Here is a 16,575-nt window from a genome sequence, read left to right as displayed (position 1 = left end):
GGCACCCTTTCAAGCTAGAACGTATTATTTCTTCCCGAAAGAAGTAGATAAGTAATGGACTGAAAAATATCTTCATATTTCCGCTCATGCTTTGATGGGCTATATGTGTGGGCCGGCATATATCTTACCACTCAGGGTCTCAAAATCAGGATCGACCTTCTCAGTTCCAGTTGAACAGACAAATATTAGCATATACTCCTTGATATTAGCGTATAAATATTAGCGTAAATGAAAAGAACGCCCTTTGTAAAAAGATAATTTATTGTTTAAACACAAAAATTACATACCATATATATTAAGTAAGTTTTTACAAAATCGTCTTAGGACTGACACGCACAAAAATCATTCAATTTTATTAACTTATAAAACTATTTTCTAGAATTACGTTAAGGTACTGATTACACGGACATAACTTATTATGTACAACAGCGGCCGTCAGCGTCACTGTCCACCCGCCAACTAGATAACACTTGCGCGCTCGACTATACAGCACGACCGGTCTCTCTGCGACTTGTGCTTATGGCCTTCGAGACAACGGTCGCAAACATAATTATTTACATCTAAATTACACTAAAGTTAGAACTGGATGCCGTGTCCTCTAAGGAAAGCGTCGATCTGGCCTGAAGATACGGACTCTCCTCCGCGAGGAGCCACGTAGTAGTACTGAGGGGCGGGTGAGGCTCTCTGAGGTGCTGGCGCGGCTTGGCCCTGGGCGGCGAGGCGCTGGGCCTGCGCTCTAGCCGCAGCCCGGTCCCTCTGCAATTGACTCTGCTGCAGCTGTTGCTGTTGTGCGAACAATTGCTGCGAGTTCTGGAACTGCTGTTCGGCTTGTTGTCTCTGATATACTTCTTGAGGATTTTGGAGCTGTTGTCTGTAGAGAGGTGCACTGGACGCTGGTGAGGAGGGCACGGCGGGTATCTGTGGTGACGGTACGAATGGTCGTGGCTGAGATTGCTGTTGAGCGACAAATGGCTGTAACCTCTGGTTCAAGTTCAACTCTCCTTTAGTCTGAGGCAAGGTCTGGAACAGCTGTGTATTATATTGGCCGCTTGATGGATCATAGACCAATTCAGTGGAATATAAAGGATTTCCGCTTGGCGAAGGAGACGCAGCTGTTGCTTTAGTGGGACTAGCAGCCGTAGCGCTTGTGCTTCCTTGCAATTGATTTTCGCGATGGAATTTAGCGAATTCAGCTGCAAAATCAATTTGTCCTGGTCCAGGTCTTGCAGTGGTTGCTATTGGCGAAGGAGAGGGCGAGTAGTTTGGCTCTGGACTATACTGTATCTGAGGCTTAGCCGTAATTTGAAGCAGTTGCGGTCTGAAGGTGGTCGCGGGAGGTAGAGCGCGAGCTGTAGTGACTGGCAGTGGGCGTGGTGTGATAGCGATGGGCTGTGGCTGGTAAGCGGGGCGTCTTAAAGCAGGGCGCTGAACCACTCTCTGCCTGACCGGCTGGATGGCCTGCACGGGCTCATCATCTTCATCTTCGTCGGCATCTCTGAAATCGTTCTGGAAGAACGTCGTGGGGGGTCGTGGGGTTGTTGGCCTGGGGGCCACTCTCGTGGGGTAGTTCGGCACTCCGTCGTCGCGCTCGGCGGAGTCAGGTGCTGGAGCTTCGGGTTCATCCTCTTCGTTTGGCTTGTTAGGGTCGCAAGGGTTACCAGAGACGTAGGTGAACTCCCGTTTGTTGCCGTCGGGATCAATGTAGCCGTACTTTCCGCGTACGACACAGTCGGTGCCTCTGGTCTCCTCCTTGAAGGACCCATCCGCAGCCTCGTAACCGAATGTAAAGCTTCCATCGTCGTTCACCTGAAATAATTTGATATTGTATTTATTTATTTATTTATTTAACTTAATGCACAGAAGTACAATGGCGGACTTAATGCCTGAGGCATTCTCTACTAGTCAACCAAGGGTGGTGAAGAGAATCCTGTGGTAGGTGCATAACTTAATGTGAAAATAACCAAACTACATTATACAATATACACGGTATATAAGATATATATATATATATAAATCACATAAACAACGTACACAATTTTACATCATGATAATAATATAAAATTTACACATATATCTATATATAATCTCTATCATATATCATATATTTTTACTGGTGGTAGGACCTCTTGAGAATCCGCGCGGGTGGGTACCACCACCCTTCCTATTTCTGCCGTGAAGCAGTAATGCGTTTCGGTTTGAAGGGTGGGGCAGCCGTTGTAACTATACTTGAGACCTTAGAACTTATATCTCAAGGTGGGTGGCGCATTTCATGTGGTCGTCGTGGCCTAACGGATAAGACGTCCGGTGCATTCGTGTTGAAGCGATGCACCGGTGTTCGAATCCCGCAGGCGGGTACCAATTTTTCTAATGAAATACGTACTCAACAAATGTTCACGATTGACTTCCACGGTGAAGGAATAACATCGTGTAATAAAAATGAAACCCGCAAAATTATAATTTGCGTATTTACTGGTGGTAGGACCTCTTGTGAGTCCGCACGGGTAGGTACCACCGCCCCGCCTATTTCTGCCGTGAAGCAGTAATGCGTTTCGGTTTGAAGGGTGGGGCAGCCGTTGTGACTATACTGAGACCTTAGAACTATATCTCAAGGTGTGTGGCGCATTTACGTTGTAGATGTCTATGGGCTCCAGTAACCACTTAACATCAGGTGGGCTGTGAGCTCGTCCACACAGCTAAGCAATAAAAAAAAAAAAAAAAAATTTACGTTGTGGATGTCTATGGGCTCCAGTAACCACTTAACACCAGGTGGGCTGTGAGCTCGTCCACCCATCTAAGCAATAAATAAAAAAACTCATATATTTACTGTTTAGTTTTACAAACAAACTTATCTCCCAAATCACAATATACTTTGGGAGGCATCTACGGTCATCGGCCCGGTATACTCGTATCGAATGATATGAACAGGTTCCAAATGCTGAAGGCAACACTGGTATCTCTACCCAAAATTAACACATTTTTCACGAAAAAGGACCTTACACTATTAATTTAATGTCTTCTAATTTTCAAGGCTGCCTCAATCTTCAAAACTCACATTAGCACCAGTAATTACGATTAATAGTTATTGGTTTCCATTTAAAAGATAAGCTAATTTGAATCTTAAAATAAAACAGAGAGGTGGGCTTCGAATGGACTGTACCATCAACTTCGGGAGTCCAAGGGCACTCTTGATTAACATACCTTGTTATAGTTTCTAATAGTCTGCACTGGAGGCTGCTTGGGCCCCTCCTGCTGTGGTTGGGGCTGAAGCTTCTGCCGGGATGGCAGCCGCTGAACCGGTCTCTGCTCATACTCCTCATCTTGGCGGTCATTCTGTCTATATATGGAGTCGTATTGGTCAGCCGGAACGAGCTGGTACACCTGAAATACGACAGATAATGTTTTAGAAGGCATGTAGAAAAGCATTTTGTTATGACTAGCACTGGCGAGCGAAGTTGCTGGGTAAAATCTAAATCGCACCAAAAACAATACCCAAATATATTGCTATTTTTTTTTATTGTTTAGATGGGTGGACGAGCTCACAGCCCCTTCTGGTATTAAGTGGTTACTGGAGCCCATAGACATCTACAAAGTAAATGCGCCACCCACCTTGAGATATAAGTTCTAAGGTCTCAGTATAGTTACAACGGCTGCCCCATCCTTCAAATCGAAACGCATTACTGCTTTACGGCAGAAATAGGTAGGGTGGTGGTACCTACCCGTGTAGACTCACAAGAGGACCTTCCACCGGTAAGTATTCCTACCACCAGTAAGTATATATGATATGTTCCAAGTTCCGAACTCCAACATATGGCACGTCAGTCTACCAAGCCAAAACAACTATTCAGCTCAAGGGTCTTCTGTTAGCTGATGACACGAAAGAACAACATGGTGTAATTTTAAAATCAATCTCACAGCATTGGAGCTCGCGCTATTTCTAATGAAAGGGCTTTGAATGCCATCGGAACCGCGCGCCGTGCTGTAGCGAAATTCCATTCCATTAATCTAGAAAAAACTTTTATATCTAGTATGATATCGTCTTACCCTTCGCACTAGACGCGTGAGCCAAATTTATCTACGGATATATTTATATACGGATACGGTTTTATTTATTATTACTGGTGGTACTATTACTGGTGGTACTGGTAGTAGGACCTCTTGTGAGTCCGCACGGGTAGGTACCACCGCCCCACCTATTTCTGGCGTTTCGGTTTGAAGGGTGGGGCAGCCGTAACTATACTGAGACCTTAGATGTCTATGGGCTCCAGTAACCACTTAACACCGGGTAGGATGTGAGCTCATCCACAGTTCTAAGCAATAAAAAAAGGAAGAAAATTTTTTACTAAACAACACGTTTAAATAGCAAGCCGATCTAGAAATTGATGTCATCCAGTTGATACTGGTCGGGATATTAGAGCGAAGTTATAAAATTATTAGTAGCGTCATCAGTCCTTAATGGGAGCGCAAATTTTTAGGTCATATTGTCGTCTAGAAGTCGATGAAAATTACATTCAAAGATTTCGTTGAGAGCAAAAAACATACTATACATACATACATACCAGGCTAGTAATTTTACTGGTGGTAGGACTTCTTGTGAGTCCGCGCGGATGGGTACCACCACCCTGCCTATTTCTGCCGTGAAGCAGTAATGGCTTTCGGTTTGATGGGTGGGGCAGCCGTTGTAACTATACTTGAGATCTTAGAACTTATATCTCAAGGTGAGTGGCGCATTTACGTCGTAGATGTCTATGGGCTGCAGTAATCACTTAACACCGGGTGGGCTGTGAGCTCGTCCACCCATCTAAGCAATAAAAAATTATAATAAAAAAGTAAAAGCGTCTTAAAAATATGCGTTAAAATCTTGTTTTAAAGTAGTGTACCTGTCCTCCAGCTCTGCTATCCTGGGCCTGGTTCTCGTAATCGTAAGAGTCTTCCACCTGCTGCAAACGAGGCCTGGGTCGAGCGCCAGCGGCTATCCCTGTCGCCAGCAATATGCAGAGCACCTGTAAGAGAGTGATGGCTATTGTTAGTTTTATTCGTTTACATTTAACTTTAGAATACCGGGCATATTTCGTTGTAACATTGCTAAATGTATGAAAAATCAGGATATTTTAAATCTACTCGCTCCTACGTTAATAGTGCTAAGATAAAATAATTTCCAATGACAACTGTACAATGTTTTAAGGAAAGTGGATGATGATGCGCAAACACAACAAACATCCAGACATACAAACTTTACTTTTTAATATATCATGTGAAATTATAGATTTAAAACCAAAACTAGATAATGACCGAGCTTTGCTCTGTTTTTTTTTTGATAACGTCATCTTGGTTAGTTGCCCTCAATTAAAAAAAATAGTATTATTATTCGCCAATAGATGTCGGGAAGAGTTGATTATTGAAAACACGAATAAAACAACATTTTCTGAAAATAAATCGTAGCTAGATCGATTTATCGCCCCTGAAATCCCTTGTATACTAAATTTTATGAAAATCGTTGGAGCCGTTTCCGAGATTCAGATTATATATATACAAGATAAGATAAGGAAAAGGTTGTCATTTCGTGGTGCTTATTGGGTTATTTATTAGGTTTCGACTTAACAAAAAAAAACGTTTTGAAAGTCAAATTGTTTAAAAGTACAATTTCAGATTTTAATCTGACATTTTGAAAAAGATTCAAGGTCTTTTTGCTCGTAAAGATTCGCGCTCTAATTATTATTTCTATTCTTCTAATTAAATCAACAACTATGTATGATTAATTGACAGCGAAATGGTGCTCAACACGTCTATATTCGTTTGTAGAACTCATTAAATTAAATTATGTTTCGTTAATTTTGCAACCGGAACTACATGGCATAGAAAAAGGCCGAATAAGCCGGCCGAAAAATCGTTATATCTAAATTTAAACTAATATATAAATCTACAGTGGTTTTTACGGATGTTCCGTTATAGCTATTGATTGCATCCGATTGACTTGAAACTTGGTATCCATGTAGAAAATACATGTACTTAATGGATAGGCTAATATTTATATGAATGTTGGACTCCCTACACCAGTTGCGGGGGCGTTAATGATGAGAACCTTTGTGTGAATGAGAAATAATAATGCTAATTTTAAATGCCCAGCGAAGCGGACGGGTACAGCTAATAATTTATGAAGAACTTAAATTCCTTAACATTTGTTTTAACTTTAAAGATCTTTTGCGAAAACTTTATTGTCGTTTTCATATCGGTAGACCATACAATCGGTTAGACAGACATTAACAGTGTAACATTAAATAAATACATTGAGGTCTTTACCTCATGTAGGTACACGGTGGCATTTACGTGATAATTTCTCTGGGTTCCGGCTACCGCTGAGCTGTTCGAGTTCTACATTGTGGCAGAGATAAATAGAAAGCCTTAAAACAAGGGATACGACAACTGTTGTACACTATAATTAGGACTTCGATATCTCAAGGTGAATGACGCCTTTCAGGTTGGAATGTCTGTCTGGCCCTAGAAAAAACCTACAAAAAGATCGGGCCGTAAGCTAGTTTACTTAACGGTAAAGCAGTTAAATATATATTTATTAAAATAAATCCATACATACATATTCGACCTTTTTAAGGTTAATTGGAATAAAAATAATTATCTAGAAATCACCTAAGACATACGATACGAACTACGTACGATTTCTGATAAATAAAAAAACCCTGAAGTTTTCTTGAATATCCCACGTCGATAATGTGTGAACGACCTAAGATAATGACCTCGTAACCTTGACATCCGAGCATTAGCATACGAATTATGGTTACGTCAATCGCTACCAGAAGGACAGGGGAAGAGACGCTGTGGTTAGCTCTAATCTATTCAAACAAGTACGGCAGGAAGCTCCAAAGAAACATGGTCGGTACATATAAATATTAAATATTTACTAACAGTCACGCCACGTTAACTGGTCCCGTGATAAGTTCGTAAAGAACTTGTGTTACAGGTACCAGATGACGGAAATGAATGTAAGATTTTTATTATAAACATACATATATTTAATATACACCCATAACCCTGGAAAAGACATTTTATATTTAACATATAAATATCTTCCCTTGCCGGGATTCGAACCCGCGACCCCCTTGTGTAGTGACCATGTCACTTACCACTACACCAGACGGTGAGCATGCTATTTTTTTTATTGCCCTTGTAGGTAGACGCTCGTCTACGGCCAACCTAATAGTGAATGGTCACCGTCGCCCATAGACTTAAGCAATGCTAGAGGCAGAGCCAAGCCGCTGCCTACCAAAGCATGTGTCTATGTCTTAATTTACCGTAAAATCAAAAGGTAACATGAATAATATCGATATAATCGATAGTTCTAACTCATACATCCGACTGTCGATGGACATAATTTGTTGTTGGCAGTCCAGGATAGTTCTCTGCTGCAGCGCCGGCGGCGTGCGTGTAGTAGTTCCAAAAAATCGATTTTTTTCGTATAATAATCGATAATCGTATTCGATTTCAGTAGTTACTAATGAAGCCCGATTGAAAACTGACCAGACTAACCATAACGTGAACGTCAATTATAATACACGTTTATTTTCCGGACTGCTTGGTACCTAGCCTAAGGGGATATTCCAGCAACGCGCGGACAGGTAGGTGAGCTTGCTGGCTCACCCGTGAGAATTTGCTAACACTTTTCCTAGCAAGAGCAGTGCTTCGCAGAATTCACCATATCAGAAACGAGACCCACTGAGAAGATCGGGCGAGAAACTCAGTGGATGAATCAAGGTAAAACTAAATCAAGATAAGTTTTAAGAAGTATGCTCAGTAATTTGTTTTTCTATTTTCTTCATTTAGATTACTCTCACATTACGACTATTAATACTTTGTATAATTAACAACACAGGCAGTCAATACGGAAACGCGTTTAATAAAATTATTAATGCAAAAAGAGTAATACATTTAAAAACATTAAAATCTCTAAACTTCTGGATCTGCGGTCCCTTGTTAATATCTACCAGACAGATACCACTTTAAGCTGGTCACGTACCCCTAAAGTCACCAACGATTAAGCAGGGAAATTGATTGGTTAACCTACACAACTATAAGAAAGACTTATAAATTCATTTAGAAAACGCACGACTCTGGTCTATTTTAATTCATTATCGCCTATATTGCCTGAATAACGAGAAATTATCGAAAACGATTATTTAAAGTAGCTAATAGCGCGGTATAATTACAAAACTTGTCCCGAACACGGGCTCAGTTGCAAACTAGTGGTGTGTAGGGCGACCATGGCGCAACGCTTGTTACATTTCACGAGTATCAATTGAACGTATTAAGAAATTGTTATATGAATCAAATGTCTTTACTATCCATAAACTAATGACTACAAGGCCACTGCGTTGGTATGTGACAAGGCTTTTCTTTTAACAGGAGTAATCTAGAATATAGATATGTGTTAGATACATAAAGATGAGTTCCTTAAATATAATAGTGACGACGTGTAATCAGGAGTTGGGAAGCTATATCAAAGATATTCCCGTCTAAAAGACACTTGTACAACAAAGAATCTACATCTCATAATCGATGTGGGCGGCGGTAGTATTCCCTTGGTAATCTATATATTAATACAGGAAGCAAAAACTTTGTACCCCTTTTACGAAAATTGAATCATCGGAGGACTATGAAATTTCCCAGACTTATAGAGAGTATAGAGAATGCTACCTTTTGTTTTGAATTGTACATAAAAAATACATTAAAACTACCATGTATTTGACACACACACACATATATTATAAATACTCTTTTATTTATCGTTAAAGTATATGGTCAAATTAAAAATAGATAATATTGTATGTTTAATATTATTTGTATAAAGTGTAGCCTTAGCGAAATCAAATTTAATTAAAATTAAAGAAATTAAAGAAGTAATTGACAATAGAACCATAATAATGTTCAAACTTATAATTTCAATTAATTATAGTCGAATTCCGACTACTGGGGAACCACTAGTTATGGGTTAATCACACTTATTCGATTATGACTATAACAATGTATTTCTGCAAAGATACATTACAGTATTCTCTTTGTTTTTCTCGATACTTAGATATAATTAGAGCGACTTTTACGGCTTAGTATTGTCATTGTATTGTTTCCGGCGTCCCGAATACAATTCCAACTTCGCGCGGACTTGTGGGTGAGCTCCCATGTTAGCCCACCAGTCCTACCTAGACCCACCAGCCCACATAGCCTGAAAGAATTGTTAACACTAGCAAAAGCAATGCTGAATCTATTACCGGGTCGGAATCGCGACCCACTGAGAAGATTCGGCGAAACACTCAATGGATTGTGTCTATGGGCTAGTTCGCAGAGTCAACTTCGACGAGCTAAAAGCAGGAGTGGATCCCGGGGATCCGACAAGATATATTTTGAGCGATGGCGGCTTTTCTTTGCCCCGGTGCTTGGAATATGTATGTAGTTAGCATTGGCTCCTCAGTCTTCAATTACTCTGCATAATATTCTTTGGTGTCCTCCAACGTAGAGGTTGCTTTAATTACATTCTACAATATTACTGGTGGTAGGACCTCTTGTGAGTTCGCGCGGGTGGGTACCACCACCCTGCCTATTTCTGCCGTGAAGCAGTAATGCGTTTCGGTTTGAAGGGTGGGGCAGCCGTTGTAACTATACTGAGACCTTAGAACTTATATCTCGAGGTGGGTGGCCCATTTACGTTGTGGATGTCTATGGGCTCCAGTAACCACTTAACACCAGGTGGGCTGTGAGCTCGTCCACCCATATAAGTAATAAAAAAAAACTAAAATACTCACGGTGACAACTTGTTATAACATTTCAATGTATTTACCGTTAATTCGCCTTCTTTTATCTCTCTTTTTAAAGCTCTTATCATTAGAACCCGTATCGATGGCATTGTTAAAGTCATCAACAACCGGACAAGGTAATACGTTCTCTCGATTATATACTATGTATTTTTACACATTACAACTTGTAGTTCTTAGAACAACAAGAGTTAGCTAACAGTAACGACCGCGTCATTATCTCGATTGCCGTTTTAGGCGTTCAATTTTCAGTGCGAAATTAAAAAGGATAATTGACGCGAGATTGCGGCCCGCCATATGCGTCCCGCTATTTTATTTACACACAATAATTTGTCTTGCGCTGTCGACTGAGTCACAGTTAATTCGGCTGTGGATTTGATTAGGAATTCTTGTTGGTAATAAAGTCGCGGAATGTCTAAGGAGACTGCAAGGTTGTGGGTTTGTTTCACAATCGATACTTTGAACTTTCTGAACAAGTAAAATAATTTAGGCACTTAATCGCATTTAACAATTACATTTAACATTTCTTAAATAAAATTCGTTTTATCCGTCAGTTGGACAATGGCAAAGGACTTCTCCATGCTAGTTGACGCTAGACATGTGTTAGGAAATAACAAACTCGGGATTAAATTGCATTATCCATAAAATTAATTTTAAAAACATATATGTAATAATAATAATAACCTATTTAAAATTACAAACACACAAGAATTATAAACGCATGCCTTCATAGCAATCCGAACTAAAATTTAAATCAGTTTTTCCTCATTTTATCCTATTTAGTATATTAGGACGAAATAATGAAATTATTACTCGTCTTGAGTCTTTGATACATTCTTATGAAGTTTCTAAATTACGTTGAATTGTGACTTTACATAAATCAACTTAACCTGGTCTCAAATAAAAAACCGATATGTTATTAATTCAAATTTCTAACATAAACGAATGTCTTGAAGTGGGTGAAAATTATCTTGAATTAATTATGCCGTTACATAAATCATCCATGACCTGGTCATCTATTAAAAGGCGTTTCAAAAAAAAACCGAAGTTATTAAATCATGGCGACACTAGTTACGCGCGCGCGCATAACAATGTCAAATAAACAGTGAAAGTGCGTTGAAACATTACAAGTTTAATAGGAAGTGACGTCACACAGTATTTCTTTTGACAATTCATAGTTTAACGTCTGCGAGAGCTGCACCATGTCGCTATAAGCACGCTTTTTAACGATTACGACATGAGATTTAACGCATTAACTTCGAAAGTGACATTATTTTCATGTGCAAAATGTATGCGACGAATTTCTTTTTAATGTTTCTTTGTACTTTAATCTATCTATATATATAAAAATGAATTGCTGTTCGTTAGTCTCACTAAAACTCGAGAACGGCTGGACCGATTTGGTTAATTTTGGTCTTGAATTATTTGTAGAAGTCTAGAGAAGGTTTAAAAGGTAGATAAATATGAAAATGCTCGGAATTAAACAAAAATAACAATTTTGTTTTTCCTTTGATGTGTCCCCCGTCGGACGGATTCCTTTTGTTTGTTTTAAGTTTTAAGCTTATTTTATACAAAGGCTTAGGTTTTTTATTTATCGATTGAGGCACTACGAAGCCTGCCGAGTCAGCTAGTGAGAAAATAAAAAGTGTTCGCGTTGCGTGCCATGTGATTCTGTAATAGCTAATAGCCGAAGCGGTGTATTATAAATGAAATCACATATGACATTCAATTAACTCAAACTAAGATGTTTTGGGCTAATCGCGGGAAACACGTTCGAGACGAGACAACCAGATTCCGAATACCAAGTACCATTAACGAGACAAATTTCGAACGAGAACGAAATTCTTATCGGTACAGTCAGAAGCTTTAGTTGATCACACGGAACAGATAAATAAGGTTTACCTTTATAACCTTATTTATCTATTCCGTGGTTGATCAACTATATGACTTTTATCTCCGTATATCCATTGCTATTTATTGGGAGACACTTTTCGCTAAAAAATATATAAAAATGTCACATTTTATTCTTTTTTCCTGTACTCTCTGGCTCTCATGATAATTTCAAAATAGCATTATCTATACTAATATTATAAAGAGGAAAGATTTGTTTGTTTGTTTGTTTCGAATAGGCTCCGAAACTACTGGACCGATTTGAAAAATTCTTTTTCCATTAGAAGCCGACATTGTCCCTGATGAACATAGGCTACTTTTTTTAATTTTTTTTTTTTTTTTGGTGTCATGTGTGTTTTAATGTTTCCGAAGCGAAGCGAGGGCGGGTCGCTAGTCATAAATAATTTTAAATATTATAATGATAAGTCTTATCATAGACATAGATTAGACGTTATTATTTTATACAAATTTCATATTGCTTTTAAGGGCTTTAAAACGTTTTTAAAGCCAAAACTTAAAATAAGTATTTTTTTATCTTTTATTAAATCAGAACTATAATTGTATTGACATCGGTCCTTGGTGCAATTGTATATTTTCAAGTTAAATCGACGACTTGAAATTAGTGAAAATTACAATAATACACACATTACATAGATAGATCAAACTAATAAATACATATTTCAAAATGTAACCAAATCTATTTACCGAATTTGCACAATTTTTTTCCCCTACCTATGCCTAGCCTTTAGAGGCTATTTCAGCTTCTCCTTGACGTGTAGGTGAGCTCACGGGGCTCTAACCGGAATTGTTGCTAGCACTGGCCCTAGCAAGAGCAGTGCTTCGCAGAATCTACCACCGGGTCGGAAACGCGACCCACTGAGATGATCCGGCGAGAAACTCAGTGGGCTGTGTCTATGGGTTAAAATGCACACTATAACATATTATTGCCCATATTTAACTAATTCAATTAGGCATTTTATTGCTATATATGAGACACTTTGAGACACGGGGTCGCAGTTCATCGAAGGCAACTTTTCTGCTACGGGCTCCGATAGCCACTTAACATCGAACGAACTGAATGACGATTGTCATAAAAAATGGCTACAAATCAACCAAGTATTAAAACTTTAGGGTTTGCTTATTAAAATTTAATAATTTTTTATCCTAACTAAAGCCCTGATAAAATTTGAGGCTTAGAATGAATTTCCACCTGTTTCTATGATGATAGTTTCACGTTTATACCCATACATTATTACATCAAACTTGTATCCAAGGAGAGCGTGTGATAAATATGTGACCCTGTTCAACCACAAACTTTAATGTCATGGGACCGTATATATAATTATTGTTGACGTGTGAATGTGTGTAATTAAAAATACTATTTTTTTACTTTAATGTGAGATATAATTTGTATGATGATATTTTAAGCGGTAGAAACTTTAACTGCCCTACCCTTCAAACCGAAACGCATTACTGCTTCACGGCAGAAATAGGCAGGGCGGTGGTACTTACCTGCGCGGACTCACAAGAGGTCCTACCACCAGTAAGGCAGGCGGCATTTACGTTGTAGATGTCTATGGACTCCGGTAACTACTCATCATCAGTTGGGCTGTATGCTCATCTGCCTACACGGGCTATAAAAAATAAATAAATAAAGTTACTGGTCATGCTTGGACCACTTGGACTATCAGCTCAACCATAGAAGCTGTACATTTACAGATATTGTACGGTAGCTATGGATTGCGTGAAACATCTGTACTAATTTCACTATGGCGTCAGAATTGATCACAACTAACAGTCTTCTGTACATCCTGTATTTACATTATTTCTTCCAATTTATCTGAATAATAAATAAAATATCAACATAAAAGTGACATAAGACAACAGCCTGGCAGTGAATAAGTTGACGGTATTATTATTACCAGCGCGTAAATTTGGTATCATATGAGAGATTAAATAATAATTATTATTTTCGACATATCTCACACAACCGACAACAGGTCATGTGTATTATACATATTATATACTTTAATGCAGTGAGCGTCAATACAATTATTTTTTGAATACAAGACATAAATTCAAAGATAAAGTTGCCACATCTATTACTAGAGTGGACTGGCAACACATAGTATTTAATTCGCGCTATTTTTGGCTATTCATAAGATTGTTTGATATTTGCAACGCGTACACACTTTCGCCAGATTGTGCAAGATAATGTCATGTTAAATGTGTTTTTCTTAGCTCCTTTAGTTGTGATTGTATTTTGTAATCTATTGGATTTAGAATTACATTAAAAGAAGGTTTATTAGTAAAGCTTCGTAAGTATAACAAAGTTTTGCCAATACGAAAACCTCAGAGATAGCATGGTTTTTTTTGGTCCTGCACTATAGGCACTATGAATACGTGCTTTAAAAAAAAATTCTGTCTCCGACCAGGAATCGTCAATATTGTCCCGGTCACCGTCTTCGCCGAACCCGGCGGAACCCCGGAAGGGCTCGACGAGTGAATTAGCCCACAGACACAGCCCACTCACTGAGTTTCTCGCCGAATCTTCTCAGTGGGTTGCGTTTTCGATCCGGCAGTAGACTCTGCGTTAGGGTGAAGCTAAAATAGTCTCTCAAGGCTATCAGCAAAGGTAGGAAAAAAAATTGTATTCAGGCAAGTAGATGGACATAGTAACCAAGAACTTTTAGCCGACCATGATGTATTATTTGTCATCATCCTATCTACTTCCCTTGCAATCCTATAACGCGATTCGGTTCCAAAAGCAGATTAGTCATTACGTCAAGTTATTTAGGGCTTCGATGTTGTATCGCGGGGTATAGAATAGAGCTGGACTATATCTAGCTGTAAAGACTCAAACTCAATTGTTTTGTTTTTAAAGCAACAAATCGTCGTTATTAAACCCAAATCTGCTATGTGCACTTTTTGAGATTTTTACTTTTTGACCTTTTCGTATAGCTCACAGCCCTATCTACCGTATAAAAAAAACTGTTATGTGTCTATAGCTTTAATATTTATCTATAGCTTTCATTTGATATAGTTCTTAAAAATTCACTATCATACAAAAATTTATACGAAAATGTTTTTAGGTACTCGTTGATTCAAAATAGAGTTTTTGGTTTGACAGCGACGAAATGCCATTTGCTTTCAACATCCAAAACTCAGTTACTTAGCATACATTACTACCTTAACAATATGTCATTACAGATCGGTCACAACATGACATTATCTCGGTAACGCTTGTTATCGATAATTGAGTTTAGACTCTATTGTGTATCATTCGACGACCGTGACCTTTAGCTGGCGTCGGCCTAATGGACTTAAAATACTGAAGGTAATTAAAGATTAGCTATCGGAAACGACATAAGTAACAGAGCTGCGGATTAGCGCTTGTAACTCAGTAGGCACAAGCCATTTATATGTGCAAATATGTTCCATCTTATTTTCCGGTCACCGTCCCCCGAGTGAATTAACCCATAGACACAGCCTCGAGTTTCTCGCCGGATCTTCTCAGTGGGTTGCGTTTCCGATCCGGTGGTAAATTCTGCGAAGCACTGTTCTTGCTAGGGCCAGTATTAGCAACACTCCCGGCTTGAGCCCCGTGAGCTCATCTACACGTCAAGGAGAAGCTGAAATAGCTTCTCAAGGCTATAAGCATAGGTAGGGAAAAAAACCTTAATGAATTAGTGAACGCGACTGAAACCGCGTAGCACGTTATGTCACTTATAGCTTTGACAAAAGCATAGTCAATCATATTCGACGTTTTAGATTTTGGCCATACAAGTGCATTGATAACCACGAAATCTATGTTATTGGACCTAAAAATACTACTGGTGAGTCCGCGCGGGTAGGTACCACCACCCGGCCTATTTCTGCGGTGAAGCAGTAATGCGTTTCGGTTTGAAGGGTGGGGTAGCCGTTGTAAGTATACAGAAACCTTAGAACTTATATCTCAAGGTGGGTGGCGCATTTACGGTTGTAGATGTCTATGGGCTCCAGTAACCACTTAACACTAGGTGGGCTGTGAGCTCGTCCACCCATCTAAGCAATAAAAAAAACAGGGTTATGTTGATTCACAATACAGCGTAGGTTTCATTTTCACATCTCATGGCTTCCTGTTGATGTCTATGGTCTGCAGTGTACGGGCAAGCGCGCACATTAAAATTTACCTTGAAGTCGTTCATTATTGAGTCACTTTATGTACCGCCATGAGCAAGGGCATATGAGCAAGGCGTCGGGCACTCGCATAAGATCATTTGTATCTTATCAATCGATCAGTTAGCTTATCAATAAATAATTTCTTAAATCATTAGAGTTGTTATCAGTATCTCATCAGAGGGCTTTACAAACTTCAGCTAACTTTTCACGGTTGCAAGCAAACTTAATAATAAATTAACAATTGGCTTCCGTTTTTTGATCCAGTAACAAATTGAAACATACATCATCTATACTAATATTATAAAGAGGAAAGATTTGTTTGTTTGTTTGTTTCGAATAGGCTCCGAAACTACTGGACCGATTTGAAAAATTATTTTTCCATTAGAAGCCGACATTGTCCCTGATGAACATAGGCTACTTTTTTTATTTTATTTTTAATAATTTTTTTTTGGTTTCATGTGTGTTTTAATGTTTCCGAAGCGAAGCGAGGGCGGGTCGCTAGTCTATATATATAAATATGAATTGCTGTTCGTTAGTCTCGCTAAACTAGAGAACGGCTGGACCGATTTGGCTAATTTTGGTCTTGAATTATTTGTGGAAGTTCAGAGAAGGTTTAAAAAGTAGATAAATATGAAAATGCTCAGAATGAAATGAAAATAACAATTTTGTTTTTGCTTCCTTCCTTGCAGACGGATTCCTTTTGTTTGTT

At 38.9% G+C, this 16,575-nt stretch overlaps 1 protein-coding gene across 1 annotated transcript in view; it reads right to left on the bottom strand.

Moving 5' to 3' along the window:
* Positions 1-242: 242 nt before the first annotated feature.
* Positions 243-16,575, bottom strand: part of CPH28 (cuticular protein hypothetical 28) — a 59,158-nt gene continuing 42,825 nt past the window's right edge. The window contains exons 2-4 of the mRNA XM_028175188.2: positions 4,878-5,000; positions 3,199-3,378; positions 243-1,806 (exon numbers count right to left, since the gene is read on the bottom strand). Of these exons, the coding sequence (XP_028030989.2) occupies positions 577-1,806; positions 3,199-3,378; positions 4,878-5,000 (1,533 nt within the window). The 3' untranslated portion in view covers positions 243-576. The remainder of the gene's footprint in view (positions 1,807-3,198; positions 3,379-4,877; positions 5,001-16,575) is intronic.

This window comes from Bombyx mandarina, chromosome 12 (genome assembly GCF_030267445.1).
Source record: "Bombyx mandarina strain Sakado chromosome 12, ASM3026744v2".
Classification (NCBI taxonomy): Eukaryota; Metazoa; Arthropoda; class Insecta; order Lepidoptera; family Bombycidae; genus Bombyx; species Bombyx mandarina.
The sequence above is the reverse complement of the archived record's forward strand: the minus strand, read 5'-3'. Positions and strand labels throughout refer to the sequence as shown.